Source organism: Oryctolagus cuniculus, chromosome 2 (genome assembly GCF_051225735.1).
Source record: "Oryctolagus cuniculus isolate XC-2025 breed Fujian yellow rabbit chromosome 2, ASM5122573v1, whole genome shotgun sequence".
In the NCBI taxonomy this organism is placed as follows: Eukaryota; Metazoa; Chordata; class Mammalia; order Lagomorpha; family Leporidae; genus Oryctolagus; species Oryctolagus cuniculus.
Window position 1 is genome coordinate 147360677 of NC_142868.1, and position 19867 is coordinate 147380543.

A 19867-nucleotide genomic window follows, 5' to 3' on the forward strand; every position below is an offset into this window, starting at 1 on the left:
CAAGAGGCTGTAATCATCTGGTTCAAGGCTGACCCAGAGGCTCCTTGGTTAGTGAATCATTTACCAGGCAGACCTGGATGACTTGGGAAAGGGAAGGTTTTCCCTGGGCACCGCTGGCTCCATGGCCCTGTCCTTCCAGTAGGTCATTCGGCACAGCTCTCCAACAGGAAGAAAAGTCCACTGCACAGCCCTTGACTTGTGAGTTTTTATTGACGGGCTCTTGTTTGTCTAACACAGTGCTAGGCAATCTGAGTTCTCCTAAGGCTCAGAGGGCCTGAACTTCAGCTGGGGAACTGTGGTAGATGCACACGAGTTGCATGGAGAGCCAGGGACACGCATGTCCTTTGTGGCCTTACTGGCCCCAGCCCTGGCCACCTTTGGTGCAGAGGGAGCAGTCATCCCAGTGGGGCTTGGGCCCGGGGAAGTCCACAGCCTGCTCTGTGCTGGAGCAGCTGCCAGAGTCGGCCAAGAGCCGCAGGCCTTAAATGCAAAGTATGATTTAACAAAAGCAGCTTTTGAGTGAGAAAGCTGAGTGGAGTTGTCCCAACCTGTCAACTTCAGATTTCTTTCCTCCTCTCCATAAATCAAACAACGGTTGGTGGAAGGGAGGGACAGAAGCGTTTCATTTTCAGATTTTGTAAGAAAATAAAATCAAATCAAAAGAACCTGTCCCACGCTGATACCTTACATGCCAGGTTTGAGCCTGAGGCAGATTTTTGTGGCCATGTAATAAGCCTCTTTAAGATGGTGACAGACCCTTGACTCCTTGCCTTGAATTACGTTGATAAAAGACATTTATTGCGTTAGAGCCGGGCAGGAGTACAGGATGGTTCTTGCCTGGCCGGCCCCTTTGAAACCATGTCAGCCCTGCTGTCCACGCTCCCCTCCACCTGACAGGGTTTGAGTGCCACGGCACGGAGATCTATGGGCAGGGACGGGGTGGTGGGGGTGGGGGCTTTCTTCCCAGCAGTCGAAGGTGGAGGCTCTGGAAGCAAAAGGATTTCAGCCTGAGGGGCTTGTTAGGGGAGACTGGAGACCTTCCGCATTCCTGGTAGACCTGAGACACTGAGACATTGGTGGCCTCAGATCCGCTTTGCATCCGGGACCGTGAGGCTGGGGATGCTGCACCTCTGGGGCGTCATTTCCCAGGCCAGCCCAGAGAGGTTGGAAGCAAAAAGTTGACACCGTGGGGTCCCCTGACTGGCCCTCCCCACCACCACCACCACGCCCAGGGAGCCTGGCCCCTTTGCCCAGAGAGGCTTGTTTCTCCACGGGCCAGCTTCCCAAGAGGACCTGTCTGTCCAGGGGGGCGGGAGGTCGTGGTGATGGTGCAGGCCGGGCTTGAGGCACGGGAACAGAGGCGCTGTCTCTGCTGTTGAGTCACCAGACCTAGTCCCGCTGGGGGCAGCCGGCAGCTCCACACCCCACGGCCACATCGGGCCTCTCGGGTGAGCGCGGAGTGGGCCTGTGGGCATCTCCTTTTTGTCCAAGGGACAGATTCTTCCTGGATCAGTCAGCGGTGGAAAAGGGAGGATTAGGAGCTGGAATAAAAGCCAGGAAAATCACCGTGCAGCCCAGAAAGCAGGCCTGGCTTTTGTTCTGCGGGACTCTGTCAGAGAGGTCGGGGCTGCTGTGCGCCTGGGAGGCGGGAGGTGCCGAGGGACAGTGGGACGGGAGCGATGGCCGCCTGCCCGGGGCAGAGGCCTGCTTCCGAAAGAAGGACGAGCCCTCCACACAGCTCCGGCCCCCTCCTTGTCTCGGCTCACCTCAGGCGAGAGGGCAGCCTAGTTTTGTTCCTGAAGAGATGTCAGAGCCTGACCTGCTAGACCATTTTCATTTTTTGAGAGCTTTGAAGCCTTAAATTAGTCCTGGTAATTTCTGAGCAGTTCTGTGTTAGCCACAGGACGGGATAGGTTTCATTTCTGGAGAGTGGCCAGTTCTGACTCTGAGAATCTCTGGGCCAGGGCCGCGTGTTTGGTGTGGCAGTGAAGACCTTGCTTGGTTCCATAGGGGAGTGCCTGGGTTCGAGTCCTGGCTCTGCTTTCTATTCTAGCTTTCTGCTGATGTGCGCCCTGGGAGGCAGCAGTGATGGTTCAGTGTTGGGTCCCTGTCACCCATGCAGGAAACCTGGATTGAGTTCTAGGCTCCTGACTGCAGCCTGGCCCAGCCCCAGCTGTTGTAGGCATCGGAGGGAGTGAACCAGCAGATGGAAGATCTCTCTCTCTCTCTCTCTCTCTCTCTCTGCCTTTCAAATAAATAAGTGAAACTTTTTACAAATTGCATCTCTTGGCCAGGAATATTTGAATCTGAGCCCCATGGGTTGTGCCTCCCTCTCTCCACATACCCTCTCCTCCAGGATGGTTGCAGAAGGGCAAGTGGTTGCCTGGAAGTGGCCGCAAGTGCAGACCACGCACTGGGCCGGACCCCACTCGGGGGCTTCTGAGGTGAGTGGTAAGGAGCAGTGTCCACAGCCGGACACCAGAGGCAGGCCGGATGCTGGGGTCCAGCCCTGTGCCCTGCATCCTTCCATCCCCTCCAGGCAAGGAAAGGAAGACGCTCTCCTGTGGCACAGGGCGAGGAGCTCACGCCTACCACCCCGGCCAGGATCCCCTTCCTCAAGACGGGTGAGCCCTGGGCCGGAGCCTGCCTGGGGCTGCTGTGCTCCTGGCCCCTTCGCCATGGTCCGTTGCGGGCGGCAGGACCAGAAAGGGCTCCAGCTGTCTGTGTGGCCTGTGTCCCTCTCCCTCGCCCCCCTGGCACCACGGCCCAGAACACAAGCATCGAGTGTCCTCTAGAACTGCCGTGCTTGATTTTCCTTAGCTGCTCCTTGTGTTGTCTCAAGGCGGATCACGATGGCGATAGAGAGGCCTGCGTTACTGTTCGTTGTGAGCTGACATAGATAAAACGGCCGGGGGGGCCTCTTCAGAGTAATGTGGGAGTTTCGTGTTCTGTTGGCTTTGATAGACGAGCCTTCTCTGCCCTGGCAGGTGTTATCAGAATCAACGTTTGCCAGGCGCCTGGTCACTCCTGGGGCTCCATCTTCACAGCCCAAGTGCCTCCCCCACTCCCAGTTGCAAGGGCTCCTCGGGCACCTGATACTGAGTCTGGGAGACACTCAGGTGTGGGTTGCAAGGCTGGTGCTGTGGACGGCTGGGTTGTGGCTTTCCATCCACTTCCTCTACCTGGGAGGGAGGAAGGAGGGAGGCATGAATATTTTCTGGGAACAACTTCCGGTGAGCCTGGACGCTGAGTGACAGAAGTGTGCTTAGGGCCTCCTTTTTTTTATTTAGTCGTTTGTCCTTCCCAGCACAGAGGCATCCGGCTGCAGTTGAACCTCACCTTGAGAAGGCCCAAGACACACAAAAATCTCATCAATGGAAACTGATAAATTAGAGGGTGATTTTTCACATTACCCAAAGATTGTTAACTTTTCAAAAGGTTTCACCACGGGGTTCAGCTCCCCCACTGAATTTAAAGTGTTTGTTTACAGATCATTAGCTACTTGACAGAGAGGAGAGCGGGAGAGCAGGGCGCTCTTAAAAGGTAAAATGTTGGAAGCCCTGCTGGATTTTCCGTGGGTCTGGAAGGGCGAGGCACGCGCTCTGGAGATGGGTCAGTTTGTTGGTGTGATTCGAGTTATGGAAACGGCTTTCCAGGAACTCAGGCCGGGACCACGGAGCCTTTTCTTGGAGTCCTGCATGCGCCGTGGGTGCCAGGCCCAGGCGTGAGGCCGAGCCATGCCGCTGGCTTTTCTGGCACTGGCCGCGGAGACCTTTTCCCTTGACATTTAGCCTGGGCTTGCGGGAAGTCTCTTCCTGGTTCTCTGACCTTCCGTGTCATTGGCTTCAGGCCTTGCTGAAGCCCAGGCGCGCCCCAGGAGGGTGAAATCCCCTGACAGGCTCACTCTCCAAGCCTGCTGGTGGAACCCCGCTGCTCCACACTCTGCAGCTTCCTCCTCATCGCTGGCGGGGTCACAGCCATGCAGGCCTGCCCAGGCTGGCTTCCAGCGTGGCCACGGAGCCTTGGAGAGAGGTGTAGGAGAGAGAGGTATCTCCCGTGCGATGCAATCTGCGGACCAGAGAGGGGAGGGAAGGAACTGAAAGTCCCAAACAAGTGGTGAGGACCAGAATTAGGCTTAAAAATGGGGACTTCACTTCCTGATGGAGGCAGCCTTGGGGTGACTGCAGTGCGACTCACCAGGCAAGGGTGTCTTTGCCTTAGCTGATGCTTCCAAACTTCCCCCAGCTAACCTGGAAAATACCTCAGGCACCCTCCCCCAGCCCCAAATCCACAAATGAGGACAGAATGCTGGGGAAGGTTACGCCCACCCTCCCCATGGCCTTGGAGAGGAAAAAGAGGGGAAGTTTGGTGGGGAGGTCAAGTTGATGATTGAAGAGCCCAGGCAGGAGAGGAAAATCTCAACATTTCCTACACAGTCATTTGTCGACAATGTGTCAGCAAGGGCAAGCCCGTCTCTCAAGTGGCAGCGCCGTGTCTGAAACCACACGCGTGCTGCAGCCAGGCCGTGGGGCTGCTCCCAGGAAGAAAACAGCAGAGAGCAGTTAGCAGCCCACCCACCCTTCAGTGAGGAGGGGGATCAAAGCCAGGACGCAGGAGCTTTCCTCGGGTCTCACAATAGTCCACCTGCCTGTGCCCCTCTGGCTTTAGGGAGGTGTTGCATTTGCACCTGTGAGCGTGGGAGACTCCATGGATCCTCAGTGGACTGATTGAGGTGCACTGCACTACCTGGTGGGCAGCCTGTGCTGTGCAGGTGCTGTGGGCGTGGCTTCTTTCTGACCAGGCTTTTTCCTTTTGTCTAGAATGTCCTTCCTCTTGGCCCTGCAGGTCCAGCTCAGAGTTGCCTCTCCCCTACAGCCTCTCCTCCCTTCCAAATGCAAGTGCAGTTAGCCCCCGCCTTGTCCGCTGGCTCCACATCCAAGGATCCAACCGACTGCGGATTGGAAATACACATCTAGTTTAATTGCATGTGCAATGTGCACTGGACATGTACAGACTTCTCTTGTCATTGGTCCCTAGACAACACGGTGTAACAACTGTTTACACAGCATTGACATTGCATTAGGTGTTATAAGCAATCTAGAGATGATGTGATGTGTACAGGAAGATATGGCTTGGTTCTATTGCAAATACTGTGCCCTTTTTGTACAATTGGCCTGAGCATCCTCAGATTCTGGGGTCCCTGGGCATCCTGGAGCCAGTCCCTCACCACAACAGCCGTCATTTCTGTTCATTCAAATTTCCATAGCAGTCTGCATCTGTCTCATGACACACTTCTGCACTGCAGTGAGGCAGGTTCTGTGAGGGCTCCTGTGGGGAGGCCTGTGCCTGAGTTCTCTGTGTGCTGCCCACAGAGGCTGGCCTCTTGTTTTGGGCATTGTAAGCACTTGGTAAATATTTGTTGAATGAATGCATGAAAGAATGAACGAATGGAATTTATCCTGGGAACACACATTTTGCATAGTGAGGTACATGGTTAAACAAACAAGGCAAAAATACGGTCCTAAGACAATTTGTCTTTTTATGCAGCTGCCCTTCCAGTCTCCTAGACAAGTTCCACCATTCTACAGCAAAAGCTTAAAGTGTAATAAAAATTTATCTAATTCACACGATCAAGTGAAAATACTTTGGGCCCAGAGCCAGAGAATATTATTGGAGTGAACTTTTTTCAACACCCTAAATTTAACCAGCTGGAATTCTTTTTTTAAGTACCATCCTATTCAACCTTTTGAAATGAAGGATTTGCCTTTTAGTGGGAAATCTGCATTTCAACACAAAGATGGAACACAATGTCTCTGGCTTAGTTATTCTTCAGAGAAGCAAGCCTTTTTTTTTTTTTTGAATTATATGCTTTGCTTATGTTAAAGACACAGATTGCAGAAATTTTTGTTTAGGCCTGACAGATTGGTGGGTTGCAGTTTTCACATTTTGATAGATGAAGGGGCATGAAAGATGTCATCCCCCTCCTCCTCCCTTATGAGAGAAGACCTAGGATGAGAACTCTTAAAAGGTGAAATTAGACACCTGTTTGGATAATTAAGGTTCTGAGAGCTTAAAATTGGTCAAAAAGAAGGAAAAAGAGTTTTTATATGAGCAAGTGATGTGGTTAAAGTCACCGTTGAAATATCCCGTAATGCAAGGACCAGGAGCAAGTTTCAGAAAACAAAAACAAAAAAAAGACCAAAAAACCCTCTTACTTTCGTTTTTGCAGAATGCACCCTTTCCACGAGTATCATGATTTCGTTAAACTTTCACCAGTGAAAGACACCGTGAAGGAAAAAAAATGCTCATGTAAACGCTCATTTCTAGAACAAAAGGCAGTGAGATTTTGACAATATCAGGAGGTTAATTAAGAGGTCTGTTAGCAATGATCAAGCCTGGCACAGTCTCAGCGCAGATTGACACAACTCAAGACACAGGCCTGGCTACTGTTTGCTCTCTAATGCTCTGATCAGTCACGGAACTCCAGGGAGGAGCTGGCAACTGTGGGAAACAGAGGGTCAAGAGCTGAGATGCCTCTGACTAGAAATGACATTTCCGTGGGTTGCTGTCCCGTTAAGAGAAAGAAGCTTCCAGCCCAGACCATCGGCACATTATTTGTGTGGCTGGAATCCAGTAATTGGATTCAGAGCTGGAATTGGGTACTCCCGGGTGCAGAGGCTGGCCGCGTGGAGGGGGAGGAGAGGCTTGGAAGGGCTTGGAAGAGAGTGCTCTGGTTTTGGCTGGTCACCGGTGCAGGGATTGCCCTGCCATTGCATGAGTCGCCGTCGTTCTGTCTTGAAGACCCGAGATGCAAGAGAGGCTGCAGCTGTACAGGATAGTTCATTCTAGCATTTGTGCCACGTCCCTCTGAAACAACAGGGCCATTATCTGAAGGCAGCTGTTTAAGAGAAAAGCATATCTGAAAGTGCCTTCAGACATTCATGGAATAATGGAATTAGAAGATGCATTTATTTTAGTTAAAAAATTTTACAAAAGTCAACATAGTTTTGTCATAATACACATTTCCATGAAATTTTGAAGATCCCATATATGCATGGGTTTCAAGAAGCTTTTGCATCAAAATACATGAATCTTTAACCCCATTTCCTGCAAACCTTTTCAGGTGCTCTTCCTCACACACACACACACACACACACTCCAGTGAATAGCACGCATCTGTGTACTCCTGTAGAGAGTTTTAATAACCTGATAAAAGTTGGGCTCCAAAGCCATCATTAAATGTGTTGGAAGCGATGCCTTGTGCTTAGCTGTTTCGGCATATTTGGAGATCAGCAGTATTACTTGCTGATTAGCAGACAGTGTGCCTGGATTACATGCCCAGTGATTAGTTTCAGATGCAAATAGCATGTTAATAGTCAAGGATTCTTTGGGATGTTCTTGAGGAAACCAAAAACTTGATTACCTGACCTTACATTCCAGGGACATCCACTTGGGCTTCTGGAGCTCTGTTAGAAGTTGGTACCCAGCGTATGCAGAAATGTAAAGTGTCCATCCCCGAACACTAAATCAAAACCATTCCCAATTTGATGCAGGTTTTTTTAGTGAGACCTGGACATGATTCATCATTTTATTCAGCCATTAGGCAGCTTTGCAACCTTACAATGCGCGTTGCGTTTCGGAGGCTTCAAGGGTCTCAAGAACGCTCCCTGGCACAGAACAGGTTACAAGGAGCCCAAGGCATTAGAGGAGGCCGATTCAGAAAGGGCACATCTGAAGGTCCAGAGAGGCAGAGAAGAGCCCAGGTCTTGCTCCATCTGAGCTGAGGGCCTCGGCTCCTTTCTGCAGCTTGTGTGGCGGCACTGAGGACACCATCTGCCAGACATAAGCTGGCTTGGGTGTTGTCCTGATGCTTGATAGAGACTGGCCTGTCCCTGTCTTGGTCAGTGACAGACGAAAGGAGGATGGACCACACGAATTCCACATGGAAGGACGCCTGGAGGTTCCCCACGTTTGACTGAAGGCCCCAGACAGAAGGGGCAGTACCTGGGCGTCTCTGCTGGGAGCATCAGCGCTTCTGGCTCCCCCACCCCCACTGAGGCAGGGCTTATTGTACTTGGTTGTGCATCAGAATCTCCGGGAGGGCTCACGCCACAGCGACTGTTGCTTCCCATAGCCCCCTCCGCCCTAGTTTCTTGTTCGGTAAGTCTGAGGTGGGGCCCAAGCATTTGCCCTTCCAACAAGCTCCCAGGTGATGCTGCTGAGCCCAGATCTGTGCTCTGAGAGCACTTTGCTGAGAGCACCAGAGAAGAGGGCAGAAGTAGACACCCGCTTCCCAGCCAGCTGCCGAGACCATTTGCCCCTGGGCGTGGGGTTAGCAAGAGCACCCAGCCAGTGCTGCACCTCCCAGTCCCCAACCTCGGAAGGCAGAGCTGCTCCTTGAGTTTGATCCTTGGAAGCGTTCATTGTGACGACTTTGCTTGGCCTAGGCCATGATGAAATGATTGAAGGCATCGTAGCAGGAAGTTAAACCCTAGGGAGGCTGTTCACATGTACATTTCCAGTCCTCGTGGGAACTCCCATTCTACTTCCCGAGGAGACGGTTAGGAACACGTTTGGTGGAAGAAGCAGCAGAATAAGCCGGGTGCCCATGTGGCTTTGCTTTGTCCCTCTTCCTGGAGGGAGATCAAGGCCGGCCTCAGCTTCTGCACAAAGTCTGCTTATGTGAATGGCTTGTCAGGCTGAGACATGGTTTGTTTTCCTTTAGTGGGCTAATTCTGCAGGGGAAGCAGTTAGAGGAGGAGGACTGTGGAAGTGAGTCCAGGGGCCCCAAGGTGGCAGAACAGGCTCTATTTTCTAGTTGTGAAACCCAGTTCATTGGGATCTTTTTTTTTTATTTCAGTCCTTTCTTTTCCCCAGAAACATTTTATTTAAGGTATATAAGCTTCATAAACACAAATTTAGGAACATAGTGATTCTCCCCGCCCACCCCCCCCACCCCCCACTTGCACTCCCACCCTTCCTCCTCCTCCTCCTCCTATTCCATGGGGACCTTTGGAAGGCCCCACTGGACACTGCTGGGCTGGGCTGCTCTTCCTTCCGCTGAGAGGTGAATGGATGAATAGATGGAGAAGCCTCCTTCGTGGCATTTCTTGGGCAGTGAGGACCAAGGCAGGGTCAGCAGAGGGTGGAGTAGATGCGCCAGGAGAGAGCAGTGGTCAGAGACCGGTTTTAATCTTTGCTTGGTGATGAACTGTCAGTACAGCCACTGGCACGTCACTTGATTTCTCAAGACCCCGTTTCCCCACCTGTGCAATTAGGCACAGATTGGAGGAGCACTAAGGTGTTTTTTTTTTTTAACCAACATTTAAAAAAATCAAAAAACAGTAGGCATTGTAGAGCTGCCTCTTGGGACTCCCCCAACCCATATTGGAGTCCCTAGTTTGAGTCCCGCCGCCGCTTCTGATTCAGCTTCCTGCTAATGCACCTGGGGTACACCAGACAATCACCCAAGGACATGGATCCCTGCCACCCACATGGGGGGCTCAGATGGAGCTCCTGGCTCCTGGCTTTGGCCTGGCTCAGCCTCAGCTGTTGTGGGCATCTGGGGAGTGACACAGTGGATGGAAGATCTCTCTGTCACTGTTGTGTTTCAAATAAATAAATACAGTAAATCTTTAGAAAGCAAGCAAGCTGTGAAGACAGATGCAGAGATGCTGTCAGGGGTGAGGCCGCCCTTTGCTGCGTGATCCGGTGGCTGCAGCCGCTCAGGGTGCGGATGAGTTTGCCAGTTGGAGAGCCATGCTAATGGCTGAGCTGGGTAGGTTAGCAGTTCTCGCAGGAGGCCTTTCGAAGCACCTTAGGGTCCCCTGGCGTGGTTAAGTGGCAGGGAATTTGAAATTAGACTCTCTGCATGCAGGATGTCTAAGGACCTTAAGCTGAGGTCACAGAGATACCTCAGTTGTATGGGTTTCCTAAGAAAAGGATTTCAGTCTTGGCAGCAAGCAAACTTATTAAACAGCCAAGGCAAGAACAAGTGCAAAAATGGATTCTCAGATTTCTTGTTGAAAACTACTAGGACTAAATCTGTCGTTAATTTTACTCTGTACTCTGAATTCATTTAACATGGATAGTCAGATGTAGACACACTTGGTCTCTGAGTCTGGTTTTCCTGCATTTGCTGGTTCCTTTTGTGGTTGTTATTGTGTGTTGGGTCGGGGCGGAGGAAATGCCTCTAGATGGTCTCAGGCTGGGTCGTGCCTCCACTGCAGGTCTGCTGACAATAGATTTATGCTTTCTGTACTGTAAGAGCTGTCTCGAGCAACACACTGCTGTTACCCACCGGCTGCTCATGAAAGGAGACCTTGTCCCAACTACCCTGGCTGCACTTGGCATTGAGGTGTGTATAAGGAGAACAGGATGTGGTTTTACACCGGACACCTGCTATCCTGGAGCACAACAACACACTTCGAAGTTCTCTTAATATTAAGCTAATGGAAAACATACTCTGCTCACCCTCGAAATCTGTTTTTCTTCTCTCTCACCTCTCCTAGTCATCACACACTGCAGGCCTCCAGAACATAGGGAGTGTCCCCTACCCTGTCCACCCTCCACTCCTCCTCACAGTGGATATCCACTTGGTCAGTTTGTGGAAGCTGGATTTGGAAAAACCAGGATCTCAGGGGGCACAAACCAATTACTTCCCTTACAAATAAATATATCAGTGCCAGAAATGCTTGATTGATTGCTAGGTTCATGATTGTTAGTGCAAGAAGTCACCTGTCCTAACCAGAGTGCCACAGGAGCCGAGGACCTGGGACGGTAGGCTGTGGTTTCTGGATGTGACTGTTACTGCACAAGGGTTCTTGCCTTATTCTTTAATGCTTTAATTCCTCACTCTCAAGGGGGTCCTGGGCCAAAGCTATGTTAATCCTTTATTCTCCAGTGCTGTGTGTTGTGAGAAGTGATGCCTACACCCACTACCCTGTGGGTAGGATTCTAGAAGGTGACCTGCCAACTCCTAAAATGCCCAAATTTCCTTGTCACTGAAGGTCATATCATAAATATAGTTGGGAGGGGAGAGCGGGAAGTGTGTTGGGGAAGGGAGAGTGGGACTTCATCCTATTAAAAAAAATGGTTGGTAAATCCACTCATTTTATGAGCATATTGTTCTTTGTTTGTGTTTGTCTTTAAAGTAATGTATGCCTGGGAACCAGCCTTGCAGGGAGGTCTCCCCATTTTGCCGACCTACCTGTGGTATCCCCCACTTTCTCCTTGCTGCGCATCTCTTACCGTAAGAGAATAATCAAACAGCCACAGACAGGTGAACCAAAGACTCTCCCACCATACCTGTAAGAAGCCTGTTTCCTTTAGCCAAAAAAGGCCAGGGTTGAAAACAAAACAAAAACTGGGGGAAGTCACTCACCTGTGTTCTTTTGCTCAGGCTTTGGGCCTGTTCACTATGTGCAAGGCTGTTCGATGATGTTACTCTGTGTTGATGGAACCGCGATGTGCTGTCCTGTCGTTTGTGTGTTGTTTGTGGCTGCAGCTCCTGATGTTGGGTTTCTTTCACAGATAAACTTCTGCACTGGAGGGGCCTGGCTTCCCCTCGGTCTGCACACGGAGCTCTAATCCCCACGCCCGGGATGAGCGCAGAGTACGCCACGCAGGGTATTTGTAAGTTGAGCATTATTTCTTCTACAAGTGTCCGTGTGTATAGAGATGGGAGTTGCTGGAAATTACCCTTACTTTTTAAGTACTGAAGGGAGTTACTTCCAAAATAGGCTGGCACCCGCAGATGCATTATTCCATTACTCACTTGGCACCCGCTCCCTGGCTCCACTCAGCCCCAAGAGTGACTTTCCCCTTCTCCTTTTTCCCTCTGCTCACTGCAGGCACGGAGCTGACAGCAGCTCTCCCTTGTGGGTCTGCTCCCCAGGGTCTTGGCTGGCTCCAGGCTGGGGACTGGATACAGCTGTGTGTGCAGAGTCTGTGTTATAGCTGGACACTCACTCCCGGGCCTCACGGAGGACTTGGGATTATTCCACGATGTCCACCTCCAGCAGACTCCAGACCCAAAAGGAGTCCATTGGCAGTCACTCTGCTGCATGTTATTGATACATTTACATTTGTATTTGAACGTGGCATACTTCTACATATACCTGGCACATCATGTATGTGCAAGTATAAGCATATACAGGCTGCCCTCTGTATCTGTGGGTTCAGCATCTGCACAGTAACCCATCAGGGATCGAAAATATTCAGGAAAAAAAAGGAATGACCTCTGTACTGAACATGAACAGACTTGCTGTTGTCACTCCCTAAACAACACAGCCTCACAACCATTTATTAGCATTTACATTGTGCGTGGTATTGTAAGTAGTTTAGAGGTGATTTAAAGTATGCAGGAGGATGTGTGTGGGTTGTAAGAAAATACTATGCCATTTTATGTAGCACCCATGGATTCTGTATCCAAGAGGTCCTAGACCCGATCCCCTGCAGATACTGAGGGATGACGATACATATGCATACATGTATACATACACGTATGTAGGCATAACACAGACATGATTTCTACCCATTTTCTCCTAGTTTTGGAGAAAAATACACAGCACTGTAGTTAAAATGTAAAGATACCACCACTACCATCATCCAGTCACTCGTCGAAGCCAACGTTGATAGTGAGGACTTTTCTAGGAAATTGGGAACCTTTTATGACATTTAGATTTGCATGTTTATAACAGCGATTTTGGAAAGGTGCTGTTTGAGGAGGTCGTACAGTGTGCTTCTCTGGGTAGGAACACATGGCATGAATCATGCATGGCTAAAATATGGAGGGGGGAGCGGCTGCTTCTACCCTCAGCAGAACAAAGCAGGTTCAAAGGGAGAAAAGAAGTGTGGCCATCTAGTTGCTATTTGGAAAGTAAGTGGAAAGGAAACAAGAAAAGATGGGGAAAGGGTCATGGGAAGAGAGTGCCCACGAGCAAGAGGCAAGAGTTAAGGCTGCGCAGGGTCTGGCTTTCCATGGGAGGGAAACTAGACTCACCCATCTCGTGAGTGGCGTCTGCAGGGCACGCACCCTGAGACCCAGTGCAAAGCCAGTTGTTTATTTGTGCTAACTCCTAGGTAATCCCAGGTAACAAAGAGTTATTGTGTGAATTTCACAAGGCCTTGAGCCCTGAGGGCTGGGTGGTGCAGGGGTTAAAAGCACCTCATCTGCCCTCCTCCTCCCCTCCAGCTGGGCCTAAGCCTGGGTTAGGTCACAGATTGCAAAGAGTTTAGGGGATTGCACTCAGGGTTTCAAGTCCCTACATGCTAGCTGGGTGGGGAGCGCTCTCCTCCTCTCGCTGGGGGTGCCTGGGGCCTGCACTGGGCTGTGGGAACAGTGCCACCCTTGGAGGGAAGAGGAGGGAAGGCAGTGGGCTAGCTGAGAGGAGGGTGGAGCCTAGAGGCCAAGGGCTGCTGGCCCGGGACACTGTTCAGCTCTCTTTCTTCAACTTGGCCTTTCTGAGGGTGGGGAGTTGGAGCCGGATATGGAGCCGGTGCCCTCTCCACTCTACCCACAGAGGGAGGGTGCGTGGTTCTGCTGGTGCCCATGGCCGGCATAGCCACTTTAGGAGTGACCAGAACAAGGTATGTGGAAATGGGTTGTGGGGTTCCAGAAAGCTCTAGAACAAAGCTGGTGCCCACTGCACCGCACTAGCCAGCCACACGTGGCTTTCAGAGTCCTCAAGCCCTGGCCTGGGGGCCTCCTGCTTGTGAATCAGGCATCTGACTTAAAAGTCGCCCCCTCCCACCTCACTAAGCAGAACCTGGTTGCTGGGAGCTGGGGGTAAGGCCTGGACCTTCCTCTGGAAGCTGTTCTGGGCGTGTCGTGTGGTTAGTCATTACCCTGGGTCATTAATCACACCTGGTAGTCATGAAAAGTCACAGTCATGTTGGCCCCGATAGTTTACAGAGGGCTTTTATATGCTTCTGTCATTTGAACTCCACAACAATTCTCTAAAGGTACTGTCTTTATGCTCACTTCACACATAGGCATCCTAAGACTTGGCGACCTGTCCCAGGGTTGCAAGTTAGTAAATAACAGAGCTTCAGACCACCTCCTTGTTCTCCATCGGAAGGCTTAGATCATGGGACTTTTTAGCATTGGTGACACATTAGAGATGGGGGTTATTCTTTCCCATAAAATGAAATGAAACAAAAGCCAGTAGGTGGGCTAATAGCTGCGTTTAACCCTTTCACTGCCTCACGTTCCTATCAATGGGGACTGGTTTATTGCTTTAAATCAAAACAATCCCCGTGAATGCCCAACGAGGCTCTCGAATTGAGAAGTTGATTTTCATCAGAGTAAATGAAGAATATTATTATATTTTACACGTCAATAAATCAATGTAGCCCTAATTTTGCCACGCAGGAAATCAATTCTGGTCTTTCTCAACCATCAAAGATGTTATGAACAAAGTAATTTCACAAATTATGGCAAGTAACACATTTATTGATGACTGCAGTTTAGGAATTTAGAATCGGTGAGCACTGTAATATAATATGGCGCACCAGCGTGAGCTGAGTGAAATACAGATTATATGGTGAAATTGTAATGCATCATTTGCTATTAGCGGACTGGTAATAATTACCAGTTTCAAAGCAGCGCTTTCCATGTAATCTTTAGTCTCAATCGTAACAGCCCTTCTCATTGACATTATGATTACACTGGCTGCCCTCATGATCTAGAATATCCAGTTGATGGGAATACTAAAATGCAGTAGTGAAAACTGTATGTTGTGTGCTCATTATAAGATGAAATGCCATTTTCTCTGACCTGATGTAGGAGAGAGGGGAAGATAGCGTCACAGTGTTAACATACTGTAGTATGATCACATAACTGGCTTGCTCAGGAAAAAAATGTGAGGCAGCGCAGGGCAACAAAATAAAATACACTTTGCTCATTTAAGCCGTTTTGAAAGGACACAAACGAGATCCTTGATGTAGCAGTGCCGTGTGCTGCAGGTTTCGGCATTTAGCAATGGCCGTATTCACGGTGCCTGCAAAACCAGCGGCCCTAGTGAAGGGACCAGCCCTGGGTTTCAATAGAATATTAGAAGGTAAAACATGATTTTAAGGCATTTGTACTGATGAAAAGTGTTAAGGACTTGCTTCAGCTAATAAATCTCCTTTCTTATTGCCCAGTTCTGATTGTCAGGCTAAAAGTATGACAACAGCCCAAGTCCCAAGCCAGGCACAGGAGAAAGCCACTGAGGGTCACTGTCGTTGGAAACACATAGTTTTTTTTCCTGCCCATTTGGGATCCAAGTCATTGTTCCACAACAACAAAAAATTTATGAAAATACTCTCAATGAAGCTTTTTATTTCCCTTTGGAGAGAGGCGGCAAACAAAAATAGGCAGATAATGTGATACTAATGTCAGCGTTTTCTTTCAAAATCTTGCTGCTCTCCCCCCCCCCCCTTCCACATTAGACAAATGTTTGAAACCTAATTTTGGTATCTTACCATCTAATCTCGTTAAAGAGATTTGCCCAGGAGTGGGATATATTGAGTGAGATTATAAATGCATTGTAAAGTAAATTACAAGGTCAGGGCAGGAGTCCATTACTTAGACAAGTGCTGGAGCAGGGCTGGCTTGTTTTGGAGTATGAGCGTTGGGGCCCTGCCTGAGACAGCTTTGCCTTCCGAGGAATCTTATAATTGATTCATTCCTCGTTCTCACTCTTGTAGCTCCATGGTCAATTTTGTCCTCTTGAAAAAAGTTGCTGACGAATACTAGCTGTGAGCTTAAGGAAAGCCTTCTAGCCCTGCTTGGAGAAGAGGCAGAGAAGTTTATTTCTTTTTCTTTTTCTTTTTTTTTTTCTTTTTGACAGGCAGAGTGGACAGTGAGAGAGAGACAGAGAGAAAGGTCTTCCTTTACCGTTGGTTCACCCCCCAATGGCCGCTGCGGCCAACACACTGCAGCCAGCGCACCGCGCTGATCCGATGGCAGGCGCCAGGTGCTTCTCCTGGTCTCCCATGCAGGTGCAGGGCCCAAGCACTTGGGCCATCCTCCACTGCCCTCCCGGGCCACAGCAGAGAGCTGGCCTGGAAGAGGGGAAACCAGGACAGAATCCAGTGCCCCGACCCGGTATGCTGCAAGGCGGAGGATTAGCCTATTGAGCCGCGGCGCCGGCCGAGAAGTTTATTTCTTAGTTATTATTATTCTAAGCACTGTTGTTTTGGGGATCACTGGGACGTTATCTGTTTTTCTCATCCTTATCCTTTGGCCACCATCACTTTGGCGCTTTTTAATGCTGCAGCTGCCTGGTGAACTGTTGGTTAGTCACCCTCATGGGCTATCTAGCTATATATATTTAAATTTAGCTATCGCCAAAAATGAATGATTTTGTGAAGTCAAGCCGACCCCTCTTTGCCAAAGTGGCATTTACCACTCTGGGGTTCTTTTCAGCAAGAGAGAAATAATGTGACTTAAGCAGGGCCCCTCTCCAGACAGCTTGGCTACTGGCCAACGAGTTGACTAGCTGAACTGTAGCTTTCTGTTTCTTTCTCAACTGGAGTTGAGTCTCAGCCGAGGGCTCAGGATGTTGTATAATTTGGTTCACGTTGTTAGCCTCTCAAAATAATGAGGAGGAGGCTGGTGTAGCATTTCTCAGCCTGCTGCCTGTCATGGTGCTGGCTGCTGAAAACTGTGCCTTCAACTAGGATGCCATGTCTACTGAGGTTGGCACCAGGCGCTCCCCCTAACTTCTCTAGACTTTGTAGTTACTGCACAAGGGCGATGGCTCCTGGAGATGTGATACAGCCTATCAGTGAGCCCTGAATTAATTAATACTTTCCTTCTGAGATTTTTACAACTTCCCTTGAGATAAAAATGGTTGTCTTTGTGGGGTGCTGTGGAGCCAAAACTGACGCTGACTCTCCCTCTCTCACACAGACACACATGGGCTGGGATGTGAGAAAGTGGCGAGTTTCTCAGAGAAGTCTCCCCGAACACCGTATTTAATCTAATCAACACTTGCTGTGTTTCGGGCTAGGACGCAAAGCATCGCTAGGGGCATGGGGAATTGTACTGAGTTGAGTCGCCCATCTCCGTTTTGATATCTGGGAAAGCATTGCCTGTTTAGGAAGTTTGCCTGCTCCCCCAGGGGGTACAGAACACGGGGATTTAGGAAGCACAGGGCTTGGCTTGCCTTGTCCAGGTCCCTCCTTTAACAGAGCAGGAGATGAAATGGCTGGCCCCGAGCTGCAGCAGGTGAGACTGGAAGCTTCAGAAGAGAGTTGAGTGTGGAGATCCTCCTCCTCAAGCTAGAATTCTACTTTGGGGATTGGAGATGAAATCCTTTAGAATGGAGCTCCTTGGCCGGAAGAAGCCATGTTGGACAGATAATCATAGGGCACCAGGCACCATGCAGCCATCCCAGGGTTGGGGGGCGGTGGGTGGACCGTGGGGTTGGGCCGGGGGGTGGGGGCGGGGGCAGGAAAGGCTGGAAGCGGAACATAAATAAGCAATTGCTGATGCCCGCCTCGGTGATTAAACATTGATGTTGGTGTTGTATTATTTTGCAGGTAAAGATGAGCCCAGCAGCTACACATGTACAACTTGCAAACAGCCATTCACCAGTGCATGGTTTCTCTTGCAACACGCACAGAACACTCATGGATTAAGAATCTACTTAGAAAGCGAACACGGAAGTCCCCTGACCCCGCGGGTTGGTATCCCTTCAGGACTAGGTGCAGAATGTCCTTCCCAGCCACCTCTCCATGGGATTCATATTGCAGACAATAACCCCTTTAACCTGCTCAGAATACCAGGATCAGTATCCAGAGAGGCTTCCGGCCTGGCAGAAGGGCGCTTTCCACCCACTCCCCCCCTGTTTAGTCCGCCACCGAGACATCACTTGGACCCCCACCGCATAGAGCGCCTGGGGGCGGAAGAGATGGCCCTGGCCACCCATCACCCGAGTGCCTTTGACAGGGTGCTGCGGTTGAATCCGATGGCTATGGAGCCTCCCGCCATGGATTTCTCTAGGAGACTTAGAGAGCTGGCAGGGAACACGTCTAGCCCACCGCTGTCCCCAGGCCGGCCCAGCCCTATGCAAAGGTTACTGCAACCATTCCAGCCAGGTAGCAAGCCGCCCTTCCTGGCGACGCCCCCCCTCCCTCCTCTGCAGTCCGCCCCTCCTCCCTCCCAGCCCCCGGTCAAGTCCAAGTCCTGCGAGTTCTGCGGCAAGACGTTCAAATTTCAGAGCAACCTGGTGGTGCACCGGCGCAGCCACACGGGCGAGAAGCCCTACAAGTGCAACCTGTGCGACCACGCGTGCACGCAGGCCAGCAAGCTAAAGCGCCACATGAAGACGCACATGCACAAGTCGTCCCCCATGACGGTCAAGTCGGACGACGGCCTCTCCACCGCCAGCTCCCCGGAACCCGGCACCAGCGACCTGGTGGGCAGCGCCAGCAGCGCGCTCAAGTCCGTGGTGGCCAAGTTCAAGAGCGAGAACGACCCCAACCTGATCCCAGAGAACGGGGACGAGGAGGAAGAGGAGGACGACGAGGAAGAGGAAGAAGAGGAGGAAGAGGAGGAGGAGGAGCTGACGGAGAGCGAGAGGGTGGACTACGGCTTCGGGCTGAGCCTGGAGGCGGCGCGCCACCACGAGAACAGCTCGCGCGGCGCGGTCGTGGGCGTGGGCGACGAGGGCCGCGCCCTGCCCGACGTCATGCAGGGCATGGTGCTCAGCTCCATGCAGCACTTCAGCGAGGCCTTCCACCAGGTCCTGGGCGAGAAGCATAAGCGCGGCCACCTGGCCGAGGCCGAGGGCCACAGGGACACTTGCGACGAAGACTCGGTGGCCGGCGAGTCGGACCGCATAGACGATGGCACTGTTAATGGCCGTGGCTGCTCCCCGGGCGAGTCGGCCTCGGGGGGCCTGTCCAAAAAGCTGCTGCTGGGCAGCCCCAGCTCGCTGAGCCCCTTCTCCAAGCGCATCAAGCTCGAGAAGGAGTTCGACCTGCCCCCGGCCGCCATGCCCAACACGGAGAACGTGTACTCGCAGTGGCTGGCCGGCTACGCGGCCTCCAGGCAGCTCAAAGATCCCTTCCTCAGCTTCGGAGACTCCCGACAATCGCCTTTTGCCTCCTCGTCGGAGCACTCCTCGGAGAACGGGAGCTTGCGCTTCTCCACGCCGCCCGGGGAGCTGGACGGAGGGATCTCGGGGCGCAGCGGCACGGGAAGTGGAGGGAGCACGCCCCATATTAGTGGTCCGGGCCCGGGCAGGCCCAGCTCAAAAGAGGGCAGACGCAGCGACACTTGTGAGTACTGTGGGAAAGTCTTCAAGAACTGTAGCAATCTCACTGTCCACAGGAGAAGCCACACGGGCGAAAGGCCTTATAAGTGCGAGCTGTGCAACTATGCCTGTGCCCAGAGTAGCAAGCTCACCAGGCACATGAAAACGCATGGCCAGGTGGGGAAGGACGTTTACAAATGTGAAATTTGTAAGATGCCTTTTAGCGTGTACAGTACCCTGGAGAAACACATGAAAAAATGGCACAGTGATCGAGTGTTGAATAATGATATAAAAACTGAATAGAGGTATATTAATACCCCCCACTCCCACCTGACACCCCCTTTCTCACCACCCCCTCCCCCCATCGCCCTCCAGCCCCCTCCCCCTGTAGGATTTTTTTCTAGTCCCATGTGATTTAAACAAACAAACAAGCAAGCAAGCAAGCAGAAGTAACGGAAGCTAAGAATATGAGAGTGCTTGTCACCAGCACACCTGTTTTTTGTTTTTTCTTTTTCTTTCTTTTTCTTTTTTTTTTTTTCTTCTTTTTTCCTTTATGTTCTCACCGTTTGAATGCATGATCTGTACGGGGCAATACTATTGCATTTTACGCAAACTTT

At 51.0% G+C, this 19867-nt stretch overlaps 1 protein-coding gene across 13 annotated transcripts in view; it reads left to right on the forward strand.

The window, feature by feature from the left end:
• The window catches only part of BCL11A (BCL11 transcription factor A), a 99921-nt gene that overhangs the window by 72251 nt on the left and 7803 nt on the right, over nucleotides 1-19867 (forward strand). For 3 of the 13 annotated variants that reach the window (XM_051838528.3, XM_051838533.3, XM_089326399.1), the window contains exons 3-4: nucleotides 11533-11634; nucleotides 17533-19555. In XM_051838528.3, coding sequence (XP_051694488.1) covers nucleotides 11533-11634; nucleotides 17533-19553 — 2123 coding nt within the window. In that variant the 3' untranslated portion in view covers nucleotides 19554-19555. The remainder of the gene's footprint in view (nucleotides 1-11532; nucleotides 11635-17532; nucleotides 19556-19867) is intronic. The other 10 variants (XM_051838562.3, XM_070069091.2, XM_089326400.1 and 7 more) reach the window with 7 other exon arrangements.